Genomic DNA, 25115 nt, shown 5'->3' with positions numbered 1-25115 from the left:
ATCACTGCTTTAGTTTGGACAGGCTGAGTACAAAGTCTGTTGTTATGTAGCCAAGTCCTGTATAAGTTTTTTTTTTTTTTTTTAAGGACTGCAGACTACAATGTCATCTGCATACATGATTATGCTATGGCATAGAGGTTGATGGGAAAGAATTAATGGAGAAGAGTAACCTGGGCCAGTGGTATGGAGAGAAAAGACCAACTAAGGTATGGGAGACCACAGTTCAATTAGTAGCCCAGATGCCTGAGAGAACAGGCAGGGATGATGGGCATGCCTACAATGCAGGGGGATGAAGCATGTGGGCAGTTTTTCAATGAAGCTCTGGCAGAAACTGGAAATCAGAAGGAATGTTGTGCAGGGGTGGAGAAAAGAACTGCTGTATGGCTAAGAACAAATGGTTCTTTTGCCACCTCCATATACTGCCTGTCCTTTACTATTTCTAATATCTAAATTACCACTGAGATTCCCTACAAGGTCATCAGGCATAAAGAAACTGGTCTCCTCTTCTCCTCTCCAATGTCCAGAATGCAAGGAAGTGTGGAGCAGACATATTTGAATGTTCATGTGAGAAAATGTCAAAAATGCCTTGTGGTACACAGGCATACCTCTCATGGTAACATTAGTGAAAAAGAGTGATGTACTATTAGCCCTTCTTATTCAGATCTTACCTGGGCCTTCTGAAAAAACAAAAAAACAAAAAAAACAGTTGACACCCTGGATTGTCTACTGTACATTCTACTGGACAGACAGTAAATAGCTGCCATTTCAAAAAGTCAATGGTTGCTCTCCTGTATTAATGTAACTATATCCTGAAAGGTACTGCACAAAGGCAAAACATGTTGCAATACAAGTTCATAGGTAGGTACTAGGCTATTTGCCCAAAGGCATTTATAAGCCTAGACAAATGTGTTGGCTTTCGCTGCCACCTTAGATTAGTTCCCTGTGCCTCTGTCCAGCACAGCCACTGAAGTGATCCCTGGGGTAAACTTTCTGTTTCTCATCCACTCGTCAAGGTTTCTCTTGAAGAGGGTTAGCAAGGAGCTCTGCCTAATGTAGATTGGAATCTTGTTCCAGAGCATGGGAAGTCTCTGGGACAGGAATCTATCCCTCCAGCACGTCCTATTTATTGTTGTAGTGAGGTTTAGATCTCCGGAGCATGTGGCTCGAGGGGATATGGTTTTCTTTAGGTGGAGCATGTCCATCAATTCTGGGTTGGACATGGCCTTGTATGTCAGGCAGAGATCACCTCTGAGTAGGCAGTATGCAACTGAGTACAGCTGGAGTTTCTTCAGTTGAGCTGCATAGGGCATCTGCTTGAGGCCATTGATCCTCTTGGTGAGGTACTTCTGTGGTCTTTCCAGTTGTTGCAGGTGTCTTGTAAGGTACATCCCAAATGGGGCACTGTACTCTATGATGGGTCTGATGAACGATGCATAGAGGGGCCCAATGACCACTTTTGATCTGGATGCAAATCCTTTTGTGATTAGGTGGGCCGCATAGAAGGATTTTCTAACCACTCTGGCAATATGATTATCAAAGGAGAGGTTACTATCTGCTTGGGTCCCCAGATCCCTTATTACGTCTTCTGTATTTAGGGGGCTACCACCTATGTGGTAGTTTGTGGGTACTTTGTTTTTTCCAAAGGGGATGACTATGCACTTTTTGGCATTTAGCTTGAGGCCATGCTTTTGACGCCAGGTATCTGTCTCAGTGAGACCCTTTTGGAGGATGTCTGTGTCAGCCAGAGAGTCAATTATAGCCCCTAGTTTGCAGTTGTCTGTGAACATGGTCAGCCATAGTCCTCCCGTGCTTGCCTGTACCTCTGAAAAGTATATGCCGAACAGGAGGGGTCCTAAGACTGAGCCCTGGGGAATGCCACTTGTAACCGGTTTAGTCTCAGACCTAGCTCCCACAACTCTTACCATGTGGGTTCTGTCCATGAGCCAGTTGGTAACCCATCAAGTGACATAGGGGTTTATTTTCAGGCTGGTGAGCTCGTCTATAATACCCGAGTGGGGAATGGTGTTGAAAGCCTTTGCGAGGTCTAGGTATGCTGTGTGGCCTACCTTTCCCTCCTCTACAGCCTTGGTAACTGTCTCAAAGAAGTCCCACCAGGTTTAGGAGACATGATCTGCCCTTAAAGCCGAACTGGGTAGGGTCCAGTGTTTGGAGGTTTCCAATGTCTCTGTTAATGAGATCCATGATGATGTGCTCCATAGCTTTGTAGACCAAGCTAGTCAGGCTTATAGGGCAATAGTTCCCAGGGTCCGTTGTAGCTCCACCTTTATGGAGTGGAATAACCGTTGCTGTGCACCACTCTGTGGGTGCATAGCCTGTGGAGAGGCTGAGTTTAAACAGTGTGTTTAGGTGACGGGTTAGTTCATCTTTGAGCTCGTATAGGACGCAGCCTGGGACACAGTCAGGTCCCATTAATGCTGTGTTTTTGGCTTTGGAGAGGGCTGTTTTAACCTGAGTGTCTGTGATTTCAGGGATACTGCATTCTTCTGGTATAGTTATGGGCCCTTTTGGGGGTGAGAGGGGGGTGAAATTTGCACTGATCCTGTCTGCCAGGATGTTGGCTATATCGGTCGGTTCAGTGTATTTTGTGCCATTCTGCACTAACTCCGAGGAGATCTGAGAATTGCCACTTAGATTCTTGACATAGCTAAAGAATGCCTTGTGGTTATCTTTTGAGTCCATGGCAATTTTTCTTTCGAAGCTAGCCTTGGATGATTTTATGAGGGAACATAGTTTCTTGCTGATATTGATCAGGGATGTCTTCCCTTCTTGGGATTTTACTCTTTTCTGTACTAGTTTCCTCCTTCTATTGTACAGCTTGTTTATGGCAGGGGTCCACCAGACTTGTTTCCTTTTCTTGGAGGAGTGAGTCTTGGTTCTTTTTGGGATAGCATGATCCATGCATTCTTGTAGGTGCCCATAGAGTGCATTAGTAAAGGATTTTGCAGCTTGGACAGCGTTATCCTTTAGCATGGGGGCTTTGAAACTTCCCACCTCGGTCTTAAGAAACATGAAGTTTGCTTTTGAAAAGTTTTCACGGTGGTTTCTTTGACCGGGGGTGGTGGCAGAATGTGGACATCCAGAGTGATTAGTTTATGGTCAGATCTAGCCAGTGAGGGGTTGACCTCCACACCGGTCGCCCATGTTGGTGAAGACCAGGTCCAATATGTTGTCACCTCTGGTGGGGGTGTTGACCAGTTGATCCAGGGCATTTGGGTTTATTAATTCTAGGAAATATTGGGCAAGGGAGTTTGTACTTGAGTAGTTCTGCCAGTTAATGTTTGGGTAACTGAAATCACCCAATATCAGGGTGTTTGGTAGGACCTTTATGTTTCCCAGTGTTTCCAAGAATGCAGAGTGGGGGTCCTGGGACATGGTGGGTGATCTGTAGAAAGTTATAATTTGAAGAGCAGTTTTGCCCATTGTTAGTTGCACGTGGATGATCTCTGAAGCATCGTGCTGTGCCACTAACCTGCAGGTGTGGGTATCCTTGATGAATATGGATACTCCCCCACCGTTTTTATTTCGGTCCAGGTTTTGTGGCTAAAATGTGTGGTATGAGTTGTAGCCTGGTAGTGCTGGGGTGCTCTCTGGAGCCTTAAACCAGGTTTCTGTTGCTGCACATATATTGATTTTCTCCATACTGAGGCGTGCCTCAAGTGCGTGCATTTTGAAGTTTAGACTTCTTACAACTTGTGTCTACTGGGTTCTCTGTACACTTGATTAAGCATACTAGTAAATGTACACACCTGATGAAGTTGACCTACTTGACATGTCAGCTACAGAATAAGATTTTGAATGTATACAATGTTACATTTTATCAGTTCTCAACTTTCTAAATAGTATTCTGAAGAGACTTGAAATTTGAGGAGTAACCTTTAAAAGAAACCTCAGAAACATAAGTAAATGTCCCATGAAGTTAAGGGTTCTTATGGACAAGAATGAAACAACAAAAATATGCTTGTTTAAGAGGTCTAAAGCACTGGACTCACTGATGGAGAAAAGACTCGGGGCTGAGGCCTCTGTGACAAACTGGAAGTGCTGGACTTGAAAGGATACAACAGCATTAACACGTGAAGTGTAGAAAAATCAGGTGTATGCTTAGGCTGAAAGTAAAGTTTGTGACAATAGGCAGTACCGCCAGCACAGCTAGCTGGAATTTTGTAAATAAGTATATGTCATTTATGAATATCAAACCGATTTATACAAGATGCTTGTGTTACAAATGTATTAGAACTGTATGTCATGTGCATATCAAACTGATTTGTACAGATGTTTGTGTTGAAAAGGTATTTGTAAAGTGTGTGTGTTTGAAATGCATCCACAGTGTGCCCTACTGGAGAAAACAGAAATGTACATGCACTATTGTAACTGTTTAAATGTGTAGGTTTTAATGGAGGAAACTGGAAGGTTAACCTCAGTCCAGCAAACTTTAAAATACATATGAAATTAAATCACTTTACGGGCTAGGCCATAAAGATGCTATCTCACAGGTTTCACTGCAGCCAGAGACACAAAGTCTGTACCAGGAAGCTTTCTGTACTGTGTTTGGGGTGAACTAATTCCTACTCTGGAGGTATAAAATTGTTTTATGACTTCCAGCACCTGCAAGGATCTGAGCAAAAGCCCTTGTGTGTGTATTGTTACAGGTAGGTGCTAAATCCTGCCAGCTTCCAGCAATGGGTGTTTGCATGGGAACTAGAAGTCAGATGACCAGAAGTGATATAATTCGGCAAGCTATTCCATAAGTAATACTTTAGATATTATTTTGAGAAGTCTTTTAGTGAGACAGAGCATTCTGTATTCTACCTTGGGCCTGACAACAAGAAGTACCATTCACCACATCATCTGCTTTGCTCTATTAATTAAGTTGGGAATAGTAATTCTCTTAGATTCAGTCAGGAATATAATGAAGCTTAGTTTAGATATTGTTTTCCTTTATTTGTCTGAGTCTGCCCTTTAATGTTATTTTAAATATTTTGATTTTGAACTCTGATGTCACTAAGTAGATATTTAGTATTCTCTTGTTATTTTATTATTATTAAATATATTTAAACCTTTCATTGTGGCTAATCTTTGTAGGCATATTTTAGTTTTTAGAGTATTTGCATATTTGGTGACACTGTGTGGGCCACTCCTAACAGCCTTGCTCTTGGTCAAACTACCATTTGTATTAATATTAATTTCACTCAGTATATTGGGTACCCTTGTGGACCCTCGGTGGTGGTGCTGCGGTAGCATTGTCGCCTTACAGTAAGACGCTGTCCGGTTCGATTCTCAGCTAGAGCGTCTTCTGCGTGGAGACATGCGTAAATGGGCGTATCTTCGTTGAAGGTTGTGCATCAGGCCTGGCAAGCCGGTACGTAAAAATCAACTGCCAATCATTAGTGGACCGGAGTTCCACTGTGGCGACCCCTAACCGGGAAAAGCCAAAAGACACAAACAAACATAATGGGTACCCTTGTAAGGGCCTTAAAGTAGCTGGCCAGAGTGTCTGGTGGCAGTAGCCACTACCTTAAAGTCTGGGCAGAAGGGGGCATGTGCCAGCCTTTCCCAAGTGTGTGTGTGTGTGTGTGTGTGTGTGTGTGTGTGTGTGTGCGTATAAATCAAATCTCCAAGAGTGTGTATGTGTGTGATACTTGGGCAGGGACACGAAGCACAGGCTGGACAGAGAGGGTATTGGAGATCTTGTCTTGGAGACACTGCTGAGATCTCAATTCTATAGCTGTGCCAGTGGGGAGTCTTATTGGGGATCTTGAAGAAAAAGGTAGAAACCAGCCCCTGACTTACTTGGTTCCCAGTATGCTCATAAGGAAAACTGTGCTTGATTGTGTTTGATACAAGGAGCTGCATCTAGAGATACTGTGTGTGCACCTGCTATCCTCCCAGTGAACACTCCTCACAGGTGCCATTGGTGAGGATTGAGGCTCCTTAATTACTGGCCCAAAAGTGGGGTGTCACAAGTTTGTCAACCTTTTTTGGGTATTAGTGGTCAAGCATCCAGATAATGTCCAGTTACAGAAACATCCCAAGAAAAATGGATGCAGAGAATAATCTAGGAAGATGTGGTGGTGGTGGGGGGTCTGTGAACAAATTTTGTACAAGTTTTTTTTTCCCACTACATTCTTTAATATGCTGGCTCATGTGTGACAGCATCAGGTAGAATAACTTCCTAATTGAAGGGCAAACTTTTTCTGATTGTAGAAGCGAAAAGGAATCACCAATGTAATCCTTCAAAAGTCAGAATCATAAAAGGATGTACATATCCTACAGCAGTGGAGAGATCATCTCTCTTGCTTGAAAAATCAAAAACCTCTTGTCCTCCTCTCCCTTCCCTAAAATTTAAGTTATTTATTCTCTCTGTTCTCCGTGTGTTTCGTGGAAGAATGAGAACAACCAGTTCATTGCTGCAGAGGAAGACTGCCAACCTGCAATGCTGGCATCCCAGGAAAAACTAGCAATCTGGAGAGCAGGGGGAGGGGGGCTGGGAGAAAGAGGAGAAGGACGGGGAATAGGCTTAAGAAGTTGATGGCAAACTCGTGCATCTTGGAGGGGTGACTTTTTGCAGCATACAACTTCTCTCTACTGAAGGCTAGAAAGCAGCATTTAGTCTCTTGCAAAGTGTGCATGCACACAGACAGGATGGGCATGTCATAGGTGGGAGCACCAGTGGGCGTGTGCTTATAGCACTGCATGTCCCTTTCCCCAGGAAATTTAGGGCATTAAAAAATTCCTGGAGGTTAGGAGCAGATGATGCAGGATCAGGATTGCCTTGATATCCTCTCCCACCACCCCGATTGAAGGTGGCTGAATGCTCTGCCAACTGTCAGCTCAATTTGGCAGCTCTGATCCGGGGGGGTTGATAAGTTTGTCATCTAGAGATGGGGTTAGGGGACAGGAAAGACACTAACTACCTGCTGATGGTCATCCTAGTCATCCTGCTCCCAAAAAATTAGAAGAGCAAGAAAAAACAGAAAACGTGACAAACGTGGGATTAATGTCATCATCACCAATCCTTCCATTTCAGTGTTATAGCTGTGAATGTGGTAAAAATAGGATCACTGCCAAAAGGAAGGGCATCAGCGCTGAAGCAGCTATTAGCACCCGAAATGAAGCTTTTTACATGATCTGATCAAACAGCACAGTCATAGATGAACAAAGACTGAGTTTACTCAGGTGGACATTATCTGGTTAGTAAGAAACAATATGAAAAAAAAAAAAAAAAAAAAGGCTGGTGACAACACCCAGAATTATCCAAAAACATTCCTTAACATCTATGGAATGGTCACCTGTTTCTGTATGTTAGTCCAAGGCCAGCAGCAATTCCATATCTACAACATGCTAAAGAGTATAATAGATGCGGTGCAATGGTTGGAATGTTACACCACATTTCATTTGCATGACCGCAGAAAACAATAAGTTTATCTACAAGTCTGTTCTTCGAGTCCATTCAGTCTTTTACATATTCAATATATTGATCACTACTGCAGTAGCCTTAGCTATACAAGTTATATCCTGCAAAGGCCAGGTTCCAAAGTTTCAGGGCACCTTCCATGCACCCAAACTGTCAGGTAGCTTGAGCAGAGCTGAGTAAAAAACACGTTTGGTTACAAAGCCTCTGGTGTAGTACCTACAGCCACTATGCTCAAGGGGTTAGTCATATCCTCTGCGGATGTTGGGGTCCTCTCAGGGGGCAAAGGAGAGACACTCTTGTCAGTCCCACAAGAGGGAATAGAGGAAGGCTTCTCTGATTTTTTTCCTGAATGCTGTGCCCATCCCTAGGTAAGCTGCTGCTGCCATTAATAACACTGCAGACCCAGATTTTCATGTCAAAAAGAGACAAAAAATTAAACGAGTATCAACTCCTCAAATTTCCTTAGACAGGAGTAGTTTACTGGGTCTGGTTCAGGGATTAATTCAGACTATCGATCCTTCTTATAAGGTAGTGTCTGGTAAAAGAAAGAGGGATACCTCTTTTCCTGAAGAGCCTCAATATTCTGAATCTGGAGAGGAAGATGAAGGGTCTGATACAGGATATTCTTCTCGGATTTCTGATTCAATCTCAGAGGAGATCTTAGTTTCTGAATCTTCCCATGCGTATTCCTTTTTCTCTGAGCTATTCACAGAATTCTCCCGTGTGTTCAGTGGGAGGACTCTGAAGTTTCTCAGTCCCTCAAAAAATACCATAACAGAAGGAATTTCCAGAACATTCACCAATTCCTCCAGTTCTGTCAGCTTTGGAGGATGAGTGTTACTGTCTGCAGTTTTCCTAATGGTCAGTCAGCTGACCCTAAAAAGGCAGACAAGGATGTATCAAGTTCCTCAGTCTTAAGATTTTATACACTTCCCAAATCTGACCCATCAGCTATAGCTTTAGTTAACCCTACTGCTGATAAGCATTTAGTTAATTCCAGTCCTACTCTTTTTGACACTGATCTAAAGATAATTAATTATGGGGAAACGTGTATGCTTCCACAACTCTGAGTTTTAGAATTTTGAATTGTCAGGCTCGTATGTTAAAGTTTCCTCTGACTAATTGTGAAAGTATGAGGAATGTTTTGTCTGCAGTTTTTTTCTTGTGAGGAAAAATCTGCTTTAAATAATTAGTTACATCTACTGTACAAGTCACTGCTCATTGTTTATACTGCGTGTGTATGACTCAGATGACACTTCCGCCAGGGCTATGGCCATGGTACTATTTTGCTGAGGTTTGCTTGGCTGTGTGATTTTAAATTCTCTTTTGGATAGTCATTTAGTTTTTGTCTCCACTGCTGCAGAGTTGACCAAAAAGTGTGAAGAAAGGGGTAAGTGGATACAGGGAATCTGCAGCCCTCCTTTCCCAAATTTTCTAAGGATTCTCCAAATCCTCGTCTAATTTTGGAAATAAATAAACAAACATATAACTAAAAGAAACAGTCTCAAGACAATGCAGGTAAACAGACATTTAAAAAGAACTGACAAGGGTGATCCAAAATAATTCTGAAACCTTACACAAACAAGGACAGTCCAACAAGACAAAGACTATTTAAAGGACCTTGTTCTCCCCCATTTCCCTTTCAGAAAGTCTGAATCTCCAATTTTCTCTTTGGCAACAAATAGTTTCAGACAAATGGTTACTGAAGATTGTTTCTCAAGGTAACAAATGACAATGGGAGGAAATTCCACATTTGCCGTCCAGACTCTATTTTTCACCTTTCCTTCATCACATGCTGTCCCAATATGCAACAGATCCAGCTCCTTTTTCACAGGTGAAACCTTTTTTTCGAGAATGTTCTTAGTACCAAAGAAAGAAAATGCTTAGAGTTCAGGTCTGGATCTGTTTGTGATCGTGCCCAAATTCAAAATTATGTCACTTCACATCCTCTTGCCACTTCTTTCTCATTCAAGTTTCCTGGTAACACTAAGATGCTTATCATCACATCTCGATACATCTAGACTTCAGCACTTTTAAGGTTTTATGTGTATGGATTACTTTGGATAAGTTTAAAATGAACCATAAGGGCAGTTAGCCTAGTATTAATCTATGAACCCATTATCAGTTCTCTGTCTTACCCTTTGGATTATTCACTGCCCCAAAATGTGTTCACAAAGTCTGTAGCTTGTTATAGTAAATTGCAGGGTACAGGATATTCACATATTTCCATATACACACCATAGGTTCATAGCAACATCTCACTATACAGGCATTGAACATTTTGTCAGTCCAAAACTATGTGGCAGATAAGCTAAGCAGCAGAGGGGGTGATTCTTATGAACAGAAACTAGATATGGGGGTCTTCCAAGATTTGATTCATCTGTGAGAATCAAGTAGACATATTTGTTTCCTCTCTGAACAATCAGCCGGCAAGATTCTGCTTCAGGATTCCACGCAAGAAGGCCTGAGAGGCAGATGCCGTTTCTTTTCCTTGGACATGAATGTTTCTCTATGTGTTTCCATTCTTTCCACTAATACCCAGGGTACTTCTGAACATTCAGAAGGAATCCAAGACCATAGTGGTGACTCCCTTCTGACACAGGCAACCATGGTACAGTCTTCTTTTCAGAATAGCCAGGGGCACCTCTCTTCACAGACAGACTCTACTCACACAAAAAAACAAGAGTATCTGATACACCCCAACCCCAATCAACTTCAACTGACTACCTGGATGACATGGTTTTAATTCCCTTCACTCACCTGTTTACTGAGGATGTGCATAAGATACCAACTGAGGAAAAAAACCTGCTCACAGAAAATCATACATTAATAAATGGAAAAGGTTTTCTAGATGGTACCAACAACATAACCAGCATCCTTTTACAGACCATTGCTCTCTGCCTTTAAATTTTTTGGTGCGAGTTATTACCTATGGCTTTTCTTACTCCTCCACTAAGGTTCATTTAAAGCCCATTTCAGAATGACTGCCCATGGATCCTTCTTTTTTAATGCATTCTCATGTCAAAATGTTTTTAAAATGGTTTTGCATAACAGGCCTCCAAAAAATAAAAAGAGGTGGCCCCTCCATGGGAGACCTTTCAGATCTTTGGATCAATTGTTCATTCCTTGTAGTGGTACAATGGGACAACCTGTGTCAAAAAGAACATTTCCAAATGGTTATATAAGGCTTTTACCTTTTTTTTTTACTAACTCACCACAACAAAACTATTCCAGACAGGGTCAAAGGGCACTCTACCAGGACCTTGCCTTAATCTATGTTTTTTTGAAAAGGGATGGATTCAAGAAGCATTGTAGAAGCTGTAACTTGGTTCTCTGTAAATACTTTTACAAAGCACTTTCAGCTTCATTCCTTCTCTAGGTCAAGATCAATCTTTGTTAGGACTTTCTTCTTCCTCCAACTCTCAAATGTAGTAAACTAGGGTAACTTACCCATATAACTAATGCTACTGCAGCAGTGACCACTATGGTGAACATAGTACAGTTGTGCAAGTAAACTTACCATAGCAGTAGAATGATCACTGCTGCAGTAGCTTCTCCCTCCCTCCATCCCCTTTAGTTTTTTGCGTGTTGTTTTGTCATTGTGTGGACATTTACATGCATTTTTACTCTTAGCTATGCCCTCTCAGGGGTCAGCCTCCCTCTCTCAGTTGGCTTGAAAGCTCCAAATGGTTTGGTAGACAAACCAATCATTTTAGACAGCTCAGCTCTAGCTGACAAATGGTATGGGTGAAGGGAAGGTGCACCGAAGCTTTGAAAGCTAGCCAGTTGTTATATCCTTGGCAGAATATAACCCATACAGCCAATGTTACTGCACCACTGATCAATAGGATGAACACAGTACACGTGTGTAAATTAAGCTTGCTATAACAGTAGATGTTTGAATGATCACTGCTTTAGTAGCTGCTCCCTCCTGCCACCCTCTTTCTTTCTGGTGAGTTGTTTATGTCAGGATGAGGAGAACTGAGGAGTTTTGATACTAAATTCAACACAAAACCAGATAACTTGTCCTCAGAATGCCATTCTTTCAGGATGAGAACATTTATTTTTTGTTATTCCTAGTATTGCCCTACCAGGTGTCGGCCTCCTTCTCTCTATTGGCACGAAAGGCCTGAAGGGCTTGGTGCCCAAAACTGTCTTTTTAGTTTGCTCAGCTTGAGCTAATAGTTTGGGCTACTGAAAGGTGCCCCAAAGCTTTGGAAGCTGGCTGGCTTTAAATTATAATCAGGACATAACCCATATAGCTAAGGCTACTAGAGTAGTGATCATTTGAACATCTACTGTTATGGTAAGTTTACTTATACAACTGTACTCTCCTCTTCAGCCCTGCCTTCCTAATTAAAGTCTTCACAGATCTCACCTTTCCCATGCACTCTTAACTGCTTCAATGGATTTCTTTACTACCCATTCCAGTAGCCGATCTATGGGACCATGAGCTTCTGTGTGAAGAATTATTTTTGCAGATTTATGGAGTAGTTAGTTCACATAATTTCCTACCCGTGCCCTCATTCACCTCCTCCTTGTTAAGGATGACTCATTCACATCCCCATGACTTTATTTCTTGCACTAGTACTATGACACCCACAGTTTGCATCTCCTCTAGCCTCTGGCATATCCTTGCCCAACAATACCAAGCATCTTTCTGGTGGCTTTACTAAAGTCCTTCTTCTAGCCTGATGCTCCTTTCCTTGTATGGCTTCCAAGACTGCGCAAGATACACGTAAGGGCAGTGAAATCAAGGCCTAGTACACTGAAAATATTAGTTGTTTACAACTGGAGTCTATCCCCGAAGATAAACTCAGCATTTTGCCTGCTGATCCCACTGTCCTCTTGCTTCACTTTTTGGTGTTCCAATCCAGGTTCATCATCATATCCAGATCATTTGCTCTTTTTTGTCATCATTTACTTCCTCAGATAATAATTCACACCAGAGCTTTTGCTGCTTCAGTACAGTACTTTGCATTTACCAACAATGAATATCAACTGCCTTTTGTCTGAAAACTCTCATCCTTTTTGTATCCTTCTTAACAGCCTCCCACACACTACTCTCCCTTCTCCATTGCAGCACCTATCTTTGAATCATCAGCGAAGAAATTAATCCTGGTCTCTCATCCCAAAGTTATGTCTGAAACAAATTTACTGAAGAGCACTAAAACCAGGACTGACCAGTGCAGTACTGCACTAGTCACTTTATTACTGATATCCTTCCTGTCATCATACCCTCTGTGGCCTACTGTTTAGCAATCCGGATCCTCAGTCTTCATCCCACTTCCTGTTTTTCTAGTTTTCCTCTCAGCTCTCTGTGTGGGACTATGAAAATGACCTAGGTAAAGTCTGAGCAGATTTCATCTACCAGTATACCCCTGGCAAGTTCATCTATAACTAGTCCTAAAACTGGATAAGGTCTGAGTAACGGCTCCTCCTAGATATGACCATGGAAACCATGATGACTGCTGTTTTGTGGTCTGCACCATTTAGGAGAGTAACTAATACAGAAAGTATGGAGAAATAATTCTAGTGTGAAGGCTAAAGGGTGTGCAAGTTCATAAAATGAACAAATATCAAAGATTTATTGTTTTCACATAAATTCTACTTATTTGAAGGTGGACATTAAGCCATCAGGTTATATGTGGAACAAGACCCAAGCATTAATGACAAGGGCTCAATATATGACAAAATCCTGAAACATAAAATGAATCAATGCAACATCAACTGCAAAGTCAGCCCTGCGCCCACTTTTAGGAAGTGTGTCCAGAGAATAACACTTCACAGAATTGCAAAGAGAATTTCAGGTGGTAACAGCAGCAACCACTATAGTTGCTACACCCCTGGCAAAAGATCAAATGGAGAAAACAGTCAAGCATCCAGTGGAGCTAAACACAATGCAGACTCTCTGTGGAGGGAGTGAGTCAGCCCACAGCAGTACCTTGAAGGACCTGATCAAGCATATGCAGGTGATGTTACTGCTAAAGAAAACCTGCTGGGATTCATTGTATTTAGGGGTCTATATCAGTCCGTCGAAACGGCTGATTATCAAACACCAGATGTTCGAACTGTTAAGTTCGAACACTGATTATCAAGAAGCCGCAAACACCAAATTTTTTCCCAGGGAAAGAATTCGGTGGGCCGTTTCTGTGGCTTTACGATTATCAGGACTGTGGTGGGAAATTACGGGTTGGGTTCAGGTAAGTGTGCTATTGTGTGGACGTCAGGGCGGGAAAGGTGAGTTAGGGTTAGGGCGCGGGTCAGGTGAGTGTGCGATAGTAACAGACCTTAGGGTTAGGGTTTGGGTTAATGTAAGTGGATAGATAGTAGTGTATGTATAGTTTAGTGTAGGGTTAGATGTAGGATTTTAAGTGTATGTGTGTGGATTATTTTTTTTTGGTGTGCTTGTGTTGTGTGTGTGTTTCTTGAACAGTGATTTTTTTCCCTGGGAAAAAAATCGCTGTTCTAAGACTTCGATGTTTTTGCACTTCATGGTTAGAAGTTCGAACATATGGTGTTCAAACTTCAGCCGTTTGGTGAACTCTGTAACTAGTAACCCTGACTAGATTTTCACCTCTGTTTATAACACTTCCTTGTGTATAACACTTCCTTGTTTATATACTAATCAAGATATGACTGTTTAGCTGAAACGAAAAGTTAACAGTAAAACTACTGTAACATCTAAGTATTTCTCTCATCTGAAAAGTCACGTCCAATTTTCTGTTTTTTGTCATTTTATGTACAACATAACATATTTGATTCAATTGCCATTTACTATTTTACTGTTATTTACTACCTAGTTAAGTACTATTTGTAAGCTATTTTACGGTAATCTTTAACCTTGTTATAACTGTGGTTAGTGTGGAGCTTTTCTCCCCGGGCCTCTACTGAAAATGGACATATATCCAGTTAGACTAGCCCGGTCAACAAATGTAAAATAAATAAATAAACTGATACAGACCCGTATTTAGTAAGGTCTGTAGTACCCAAAGTTACAAATTATGGCTAAAACAACTGTCCTGAGTTAAGATGTGCACTTCCTAGCAGAATTCAAACCTCGAATTTCCTTGTTCCTACACTAAAGTTTTGTTTGTTAGACTACAGTGTCCTGTCTTTTCCTTTTTGGAGGAACAGAACAATCCTAAATGGAACAGAAGGGGAGGTTTAGCAGCGTGTAAATACTTATGCAAGTCTACTTGAAAATGCACAACTGTTAACATTATATGATAAGCTACTGCAGTCACTGACACTCTTAGTTTCTGTTACTGTGTTAAAATTCATATTCCATGCATTTCAGCAACTCATTTTGCAATATTCAGTAAATATCCATGCACTATTAAGCACACTAGTCACTCTTGCATTACATTTTAAAAGAAACGGTGCTGAGATTTTGAAATTAATGCATTTTGCACATACCATACATCAGTATCAAACGTCCCATAAAACCAGCTAAATAACTTTAATGAAAAGACAGAAATTACACAGTAGTTTAACAGGTACAGCCAATGTATAATTAGATAATTACATACATTAAACAGAAAAAAAGTTTTGGTTCTGTTCCAGAATGCTATCAAAATATCAACATTTAAATGTATGGGAATGCAATGCCTGTTAAACTTATCTCACCGTTTCGTTCAAGCAAGTGAGGGTCAGAGTATTTCTTGCCTATGTCTGCAAAAGAGCGAACCAAAGGTATACGGTTACTAAGCTTCTTCTCATTCTGATGATGGTGTTTCTTCAGAACTGCTTCCTTTACACACTCTCGCAAAGATTCATCTAGCTGTCCAGATGCTATCATATTGTCCAAGACCATGTCTACCTCAGCAAAAACAGGCAAAAGAAATTAAAATGCAGTTAGTTAAGCTTAAAATTCAGTACAGAGAGAAAAAGTAATTAAGTTTTGGCTTAATACAAACAAAAGATTACTTAGAAAATCTAAAGAAACCCTATTCTGCCTGACAGTAAACTCTCAAAATGTTTTAGTTGCTTCTAAAAACATATGTGGTGTGATATATCTTAAAGGAATTACATATGATACTATAGTATTAACAAAAGTAATTAATCTTTATGATACTGCTGGTGAGAAATGTGATGTCAGTTGCTAACCTGGACAATAAACTCACTTTTACCACAGAGATCTGTTCATAACTTTGTTAATAGAAGAGCATTACAAATGTTTTTCTCTGTGCAGGACTATAAAATATATATAAAAGAAGCATAATACTGTTTTAAAGACATTCCTCTTATCTGCCTCTTTGGGGACTTCTGAAAGACCATGCTGCTGACATACCTGTACCCAGATGTTACTTTTGAAAAATCCCAGCATTAGATAAGGTGCTAGACATCGCATTAAAAGACAAAATGCATTCAATTTTGTTAATGATGTAAACATTGCAACAAGTCCATGGCATTATTGTGGTGATCATCCTTTTGTAAACAACAAATATGTAATCAGTCTATCAGTTGATAAGCAAAAAGTACTTCTGTAGTGCTTGAGATTTCTTGTTCTGATACACCTGCCATGTAAAGGTCAGAATTTTGGTCCCATACATTTCCAGCTAGCATATACTGTCACATGATACAATGGACTAGGAGGGAGTAATCAGCTTCTGCACTTGCAAGTCAGCCCCATTCTTTCAGTGAAAACAGCCTGCAAGACACAAGAACAAAACAAAAGTATGTAACGTCCTCCCCATGGCAGACAGGGATAAAGCCATTACTGAGTCCCAGATGATTTGTGCTTGATTAGCAGACATGGGAGCTGGAGGGAGCACTGCAAGAGGATGGGAGTGAGTGGCAGAGAGCTCAACTATTCTGGGAGGAGGTGGCTCAGTTAAACACTTGGTGTTCCCATCCAGGTTTACCATCACATGCAGATCATCCAGTAGAAGCTCTGTGCGGTGCAGCCTGTGAAGTCTGAGCCATGGGGATGTGCAGCTGCACAGGTCAGCGGGTAGTCAAGCAGGATAGCTCATAAGCTCCTCCTCAACAGACTGGTAGCACTAGTGTCCCCAAAGCTGATGGGTGTTAGGAGCACCAGTGGCCAAAGGAGACCCTGATTGTAAGTCTTAATCTAGGCGGACATCAGCTCTTGCCTCAGGGCGGGAATGAATGGGCTGGTGCTGTCTCTCACCCCCATGATGAATGACTGAGCTCATGGATTGTAGGGTAGTGCTGATGGTCGACAGGCAGAGGAATAGCAAAAAAAATATATAAGAATACAAATCTGACTTAAAAGAAAACCAATCAAAACACGTTGGATAGAGAAGTCATCCAGACATAGGGAGATGGTATAATGGTAGTACAACCCAATTCTCAAAACTTCCATACAGATCAACTGATGTGTCAAGTATCTGTTATATTTGACTTCAGAGGCTTTATATACTGAGTAAAGGTTGGCAAAAATACCCAACAAAAGAAATTTAAACTCCTCAAGAGGACAGACCTGGAAGAAGGCCAAAAGGCAAATGCTTAGAAAACAGAACTCAGACGTACCAAAGTTCCAATGAAGACTCAAAATTCCAGGAATCAAGGTCCAAGCATTGGCTGTAATGGAGTCTCAACAAGTATTAAAACATTACTTTAGTGATGGATTACAGAATGACATCACATACATGTGGTCATCTAACTTCTGGTTCCCATGCACCCCCCCCCAACTGCTAGAAACTGCCAAGATTTAGCACATACATGTCAATAATACACAGACATACAGCTTGCTAAGATCTGATGCAGCATCTGGAAGTCATAAAGCAATGTTAAACTTCTACCCTTCCGCAGTAGTAATTAGTTCACTGCTAAAGACAATACAGAAGGCTTCCTAGTACTTGTTTTTCCAATTTTGTAACACAAGCAACTTTACAAATACATTTTCAATACAGCACCTGCACAAATCAGTTTGATATACAAATGACATAATTATTTACAAAATTTCAGCTAGCTGTGTTGGCATATATTACAAATCCACTGCCCTACTTCGCCTGGCATAGCTGGCAATACCTCACATAGTCACATCTCTCCCTGCTTTGAAGACTCAAGCTAGTTTTTCAAGTGCCTCTTGAGAAACCTGGCTTAAATGGAATGAGCCTATCCAGGTATACATTAACCCATACCCTGTCTTGAGAGTCCATCTGCACTGGCATTGCTAACTCCACTACGGTGCTGCACTGTCACATCATATGCCTGCAACCCTAGGCTCCACCTTAGTAACTTGGCATTTTGCTGGCTGGTTCGAAGTAGCCATGTTAAGGGATACTAATAGCCCCCTTTAAGCTTTTGGAATGCCTGCTTGAGGGCTGTGGTCCACACTACCTTGTCTGGCCTGCTTTCCCACATCATGTCTGTGAGGGAAGCAGCTACTGTACTAGAATTGGGAAAGAATGTTCTATAGTACCCCTCTGTCCCCAAGAATGCACTCACCTGCTTTTTGATAACAGGGCCAGGCCACACCTGAATGGCTTCCAGTTTGGCAGGTTCTGGCCTAATCTTACCACTCCCCACTCTATGTTCCAGGTAGAAGACCTCTGCCATACCCACCTGACACATACTGGGCTTAATGGTCAACCCTGCCCAGGACCTTCCTGACATGCTGATGGTGCTCATGCCATGAATGGCTGTAAATGGCAATATTAACCAAGTAAGCAAGGGCATAACTGCCTGCTCCTGCTAGGATATGATCTATGAGCCTCTGGAAGGTCACTGGGGCATGTTTCATCCCAAAGGGCATCTTTGTGCACCCGTACAATCCAAAAGGAGTCAAAGACAGACCTCTGTCTTAGTGGTGGGAGTCAAGGGCACCTGCCAGTAGCTCTTGATCAGATCAATAGTTATCAGATATTTAGACCCACCTAGCTGCTCTAAGGCTTCATCTGTCCTAGGCAAGAGGTAAGCATCTGACTCTGTGTGACTATTTAGATTTCTGTAGTCCAAAAAGAACCTGGTGCTGCCATCTCTCTTTGGTACCAGCACCACTGAGGTGGCCAAGGGACTGCTGGACTCCTGGATCACACCCCCAGTACCAACATTTCCCCTCCTCATCTTTCCTCCCTCAGAGTATGTTGAACTCGCTCAGGCACCCTGTAAGGGGTCTGCTTGCTAGGTCTTTGGGGTCCTTTGGGGTATCCACATGGCACTCCACCAGGTGTCTACAGGCAGGTTTCCCAGTGAACATGCCCCCAAATTCCTATAACACTGCTTGGACTTCTCGAACCTGGGTTGGGGATAGCTGCTGGGATATTGCTACCCCTTCCACTGAGGTGTCAGTCTGAGCCTCACTGAAGAGATTAGTCACCATATGCCCCCAGACTCCTCCTGCCATCCACTGCAAATACTCAGCACCAAGGTCTCCCTATTATGGTAAGATTTCATGTTAACATGGTACAACTTGTGCTACTGCTCCTGCCTAGCGGTCCTACCATGTAGTTAACATCACTGACCTTCCTTACCAGTTTGAAGGTAAGCTGCCTGCAGCTTACTGTATCTGATAGGAATGAGAACCATAACCTGCTGTCCCACACCATAATCTTGGGCTCACGCATTCCTGTCATACCAGACCTTAGTCAGTTATATCAGTCTTTATCACAGTTTAGAAGTACATAATCTTCATTATCCTCTACGTTATACCTTGACACCTTTTCGGACACTTATAATTTATTTTTCAAAAACATCCATTATGTTTACCCCACCTTCTTTTTCTCTATATTTATAAATACTAATATAATTCAGGAAGGTATTCTGCATTTTGCAAGGTTTCAAATCACTGTACTGAAATACAATTATTTTGATTGCTACCATAACTCTCTGATTTCTCCTGGGTTGCAACTGAGATAAGTCTCAACAGATCAATGTCCTTACCTTGGTCAACAATTTTAAATAAAAGGTTTCACCTTCAAACAACAAATACAAAATATTGCTAATAAAGCTAACAGTAAGCTAGGAAGCTGAACTAGAAGTATAACAATTTCCAACCAAAGAATCTAGAACATATTAGTTCTCCACTTCTTTAATCAAGAATCAAGGACAAAACCAAAAATAATGGGGAACAAAGGCCCAAAATTGAAAGCACTGTTTAAATGTTACTCTAATTTAAAGTTAGCAAAGGATCAGCTTTTGCATCAGCACTTTCTGGACAATAAAAATAATGAAACTCTAATGTTTGACATTCTTGACTGACTGTAATCCTCATAAATTTATCAGAAAATCCAGGGACAGTTGGGGAGCTATAATCATGCAGTGCAACATATTTCTGCCAAAACTACTTAATGCAACATCATTACAGGCAACTTAAAGATTTTATTTGCTACATTCAACTGTGCCTACAACAGAAATGGAAAAACTACAAACTCTTCTCAACCACTCATGCCTGTATTGTACTATACTGATTAAACTGGAAGGCATTCAAACAGAAAAAAATATTCCTAAATTGATCAGATCATGAGACCTTCAAGTAATGCAGCTTCCCTGAGCCTGAATATTTCCTACCTTTCATATACATCAATGTATCTCTCAAAAATAGTTAAGGAATCCACATTCCTAATTCCATGTGGAAGTCTGCTCCAGGGAGGTGGAATAATCTGCAAAGGAAAATAACTTCTTCTATTTGTTTTGTTTAAAACCATTTTACACTGTATCCACTTCCTGTTTTTAAAGAACTGTCTCTCTAAAAACATGCCCAACTCACTCCTCAGTGATGCATTAGCCACGGCCATGAACGCTAAACAAAATTTACCTCTTAAAGGCCTGTAAATTATGATGTATAAATTTAATTTCTTCAATCTCTGAAAATGATCCAAATTATTATACCTTTTTATTGAACGTCAGTAGTATACATTCCAATAAACCCATTTCTGTCTGGGTCATACTACAAAAGTCCAAACTATATTCTGTTAATGGCCTTACCATTGAGTTGTATAGTACAATCAATGTGGTTTTGTTCCTTGACATTATTATACTCATTAAATTTTAATTTGTTCTATTTAGGTGATTCAGGTCCGTACTATCTAGTATTTTGGCTCAGATTTTGCAATCATCAGCATATTTATACAACCAAAATTCAGTGGACAAAGGGAAATCAGAGAATACCAGGATGAAAAGTACTAGACCCAGTATCATTTTTTTTATTTTATTTAACATTTGATGACTGGGAAAGTCCAAATAGGACAGCCTATTTTCAGCGGAGGCACTGGGAGACATGCTCAAGTCGCATGTCTTTAGAATGTGGGAGGAAACCAGAGTACCCGGAGGAAACCTAAGCGAACGCAGGAAGAACATGCAAACTTCGCACAGAAGAGACCCCAGCAGAGAAATGAACTGGAGAATCTCTTGCTGTGAGGCGACAACGTTAACTGCTGCACCACTGCGTCGCCCAATTCCGAGACTAAAAACATACTCACCTTTAAACTGTTTTACATTAACAATTGCCTGCATTTGTTTACCCTCCTGTCAATGCACAAAGCCAAAATAAATCTGGATATGGCACACAAGGCAATATGGAAGGCGATAATATGGGAAAATGAGGATGGCTATAAGGAAAACTGGGATATTACAGAAATACTACTAGAAAAGTACTACTAGAAAAGCCAAGAACTGATCTGAAGTTAGTTTGGAGAGACAGAAAACATTTAAAATGTAATGGCAAACAGACAGGGGAGCAAGATGGGGAAAGAGGATTATATCTATAGGAAGGAAGAGATGAGAAAGAATCAGGCAAACAAGTACATGAAGATACAGGAACAAACAAACAAAAGTGAGATACTGGTCAGAATATTAGGGAACAGTCTAAAGTTGTGAGAGGAAATAAAAGAGAAGAGTTTTAGTTACAATGAAATCTGGAATGGAAATATCAAAAAATGAGAAATATATGGAATAATATCCAGATAAATATGGCACAGGAAGCAGGCACTCCAGAATTCATCCAGGCAGAAGAGGTAAGAAGGATGGAGAGGAGGACCATGAAGGATTGTTGGGGTAAGTCAGAAGACAGAGGACATTTAGAGAAGATAAATGTGGAGAGGAAAAGAGGAAGAGGTGGGAGAAAGAAATCCAAAAAATAGGTGCAGGGGAATGGATGAAAACAACTGACCTCCAAAACAAATGTCCAAAGAGCACACATTCAAAACTTTTGCACAGAAATGCCTTCATAAATATTTTTACACACCAGCAAGGCTTGCAAGGATGATCCCAAATGCATATGGGGTATGCTGAAGGTGTGACAAGGGCAGAGGCACATATCTTTTGGACCTACAGAATACTGGAGTAATACTGAGGGAAAAATTCAGGAATTACTAGAATAGCTGCTGTCCGGGATAAGGGAGATAAGAATAAAATTAGCCCTTCTAGGAAAAAGTAATCAGATGAAAGAGGAAGATAGAAAATGAATGGGGTTCCTAATGAGGCTATATAAGAACATAATTAAAAGGGCTTGAAAGCAAAAAAAAAAAAAAAAAAAAAACTCCCCTGACAGTTGCAGAGTTGAAACTAATAATGGGATCATTTGGAAGAGCTGAAAAGAAAGAAAGAAGACAGGACACACAAAAAAGGGTGAAAATGGCTAGGTAGGAAGTAAGCAGATGACTAGTGCAGGGGGGCAGAGGAAACGGATATTAAGAGAAGGAATAGAACAGAGCGGCATAGGGAACAGCAGTTGTTAGCAGCCTGCAAGATTGAGAAAGAGAAAAAAGAATAAGCATAGATGAAAAGGAATGAAGGAATTTGTTAACGAAAAGGAGAAACATAAGCAATGCTGTTTTAACAGGGGAATTAGGACAGAAGTAAACCACTCTGAAGTGTGGGATCACATTAGATAGGAATGAATAAGAGGAAGAACAACGGGAAGAAAACCAACATCAAAAAGTAAGAGGATAACAGAGACAGACCCAGAGGGAGAGGATAAGGATAAATATAACTATACAGAGGTTTAAGCACATAAGAGAGATTTGGAAGGACACTGCAGTTGGAAGACTACACAAGGGAAGGTAAGATAATGTAAGTACTTGTAGATACATGAAAGAGGTATATTAAATGTAAATAGGGATAAGGAGAAAAAGGTGTTAAAAGTAAACAAGTAAAAATGTTACTGAATTTGAAGGAAAGAGAGAACTTACCTACCAAGGGCCCCGATGTTACAGTTGTAGCTGCTGTTTTATTCAAGAAATATGATGTTAGAATAATGGCCGCACCTACTTTTTGCACATAGTATAATTTGAAGGTAAAGGTACAGAATAAGGTAAGTCTGTTAAATAAACAGAGATAACGTGACTATAATGCAGATGATAAACTGATGTAATCATTGGTTCTATGCTCCATTAAATGCAAAAATAACTTTACATAAAAGAATGTTAGACTCTGTGATGAGGGAGCAGCCAATAAGGAGAAATTGGCATTAAGTACAGATGTAATATGCATATGATAAATAAAAATTGTTATGCTTTAAAAAGTACGTATACATTCTGTGTGAATACCATTTATTAGAACTCCTTCTTTGTATTATAATTAGCCGTCTTTTACTGCCTTCCTTAAATGGTATTTTTTCCTCAGATTTGTACAAACATTGTTTATGCCCATAATAGCTACTCTCCTGAAGAAATATCAGTGATTTTGCTCATTTTTATCTAAATGAATTTTTACCTATATACTAAACCTCTTTCTTTGTTGGATAGTGACTAAAATAACTTCAATAATCACCAACATTTCTGTCAGGGTGAGCTCAGGATCCATTAAACGTAGCCTACATCAAGCAAAAATACCATCTGTACCAAATTACACTTGTAAAAAGTCAGTATTAACAATGATCTTTGATTTCGAAGAAGACATCATCCAGCATTTGGTTGTTGCAAGATGACTAAGATTTTTTGTAAACATTTTGTTGTTATATTTATAAAATAATTAGTTTCAAAGCAACTAGCAAGCAACCATTTCTCTTCTGCATCACATTAGCCCATTTACAATTGTCACTGCAAAAAGTTGTTTGGTAACTTACAGGAACGCTATATAGATCACAGTATAATACAGCTTTCAATCATCCTGGCAGAAAAGCTCTTATAATGCTCCACTGCAATCATGACTTTATGGTACAAACATTACTGCAAATATAATCTATTTTTTTTAATTTCTCCAAATGTTTAGGGTTTGTAGCACTGTGACAAGAAAGGAACCCCATTCCTAAGTCAGAGAACGATTAAAGTTCATGAAATTAGTCTAGCTTCAATTAATGATATTTTATCATATCTAATAATCACTCAGACTGTAATGTTCCATTAATGATTTTTCCCTGTATACCAAGCCTACTGTAGTGCATGGAGCTCTGTGATTACTCTCAAAACTGAGAAAATAATAAACCTGTTATGAACTTTCATGGTGAGAGACTTGACTGTAACAGCACTTTTAAAGGTGTGTAACAAAAGTTACATACACTAAGCGATATTATAGTTAGGTACAATGGCTCCTGAATATCTTCCTCTTACGTCCACATAAGTTTACAGATGTCAGTCTGTAAGTAACTTATTTAACTTTTGGCAGTATTTAAAAACTGCCCCTGATTTTTTTCCTTACTTGCTGTCTATGCAACAGCACTTGCTAAGTGGCTTATTAGCTTTCAAAGCCAGTAAAACACTTCAGCTTTTTTTCCCCCGACAGGTAGTACATGGAACAGATAAAACTCCATACATTACAAGGAGCTGACTGGGGTTTCAAAGATCATAACCCAACATAGATGCAAAGATTCACCTTTCTAACTTTGCTCTCAAAGTGAATTTCTTCATATGTAGGTGCTAGGCTATTGGCCCTAGGGCATAATTAAGCCTAGCCAAAAATGTTGTGCTATCGCCTCCCTTTCAAGTGGTTTAGTTACCTGCGCCCCTGTTGAGCAGGGCCACAGAAGTGATTCCCGGGGTGAATTTCCTGTTTCCCATCCACTCATCAAGATTTCTCTAGAAGAGTGCCAACGAGGAGCTCTGCCTTACATATATGGGGACCTTATTCCAGAGCAAGGAGAGTCTCTGGGACATGAATCTGTCCCTCCAACACGTCCTGTTTATTGATGATGTCAGGTTCATGTCCCTTGAGCGTGTAGCTCTGGTGGACTGGGTGGAGCATTTCTAGCAATTTGGGGTTTGACATAGCCTTGTATGTCAGGCAGAGATCACCTCTGAGTAGCCGGTACGCGACCAAGTACAGTCGGAGTTTTTTTAGCCTCATGGCATAGGGCATCTGTTTAAGGCCTGTTATCCTCTGTGAGGTACTTTTGTGGCCTCTCCAGTTGTTGCATGTGTCTTGTTAGGTACATCCTGAATGGGGCATTATATTCAATAATGGGTCTAATGAGTGATGAGTATAGGGGGACAATAACATCCTTATTCCTAGATGCAAACCCTTTTGTGATGAGGTGGGCCATGTAGAAGGATATTCTAATCACTTTAGCAATGTGGTTGTCGAAGGAGAGGTTACTATCTACCTGAGTCCCCTAGGTCTCTCATCACACTCTCTGTGATAAGTGGGCTGCCACCTATGTTGTAGTTCACAGGTACTTGATTTTTCCCAAAGGGGATAACAATGCACTTTTTGGCATTTAGTTTGAGGCCATGGTTTTGGCACCACGTATCTGTAACCGGAAGACCCTTTTGAAGGATGTCTACGTCAGTAGGAGTCTCGATTATGGCACCCAGTTTGCAGTCGTCTGCGAACTTTG

The 25115-nt window shown here is 40.7% G+C and overlaps 1 protein-coding gene across 1 annotated transcript in view; it reads right to left on the bottom strand.

Moving 5' to 3' along the window:
- The window catches only part of SLC4A7 (solute carrier family 4 member 7), a 1497737-nt gene that overhangs the window by 695953 nt on the left and 776669 nt on the right, over positions 1-25115 (bottom strand). Inside the window, exon 6 of the mRNA XM_044064760.1 lies at positions 15062-15250. Within this exon, the coding sequence (XP_043920695.1) occupies positions 15062-15250 (189 nt within the window). The remainder of the gene's footprint in view (positions 1-15061; positions 15251-25115) is intronic.

This window comes from Protopterus annectens, chromosome 3.part0, assembly GCF_019279795.1.
Source record: "Protopterus annectens isolate FY-2018-M chromosome 3.part0, PAN1.0, whole genome shotgun sequence".
Lineage (NCBI taxonomy): Eukaryota > Metazoa > Chordata > Ceratodontiformes > Protopteridae > Protopterus > Protopterus annectens.
This window is presented reverse-complemented; position numbering and strand designations above follow the sequence as displayed.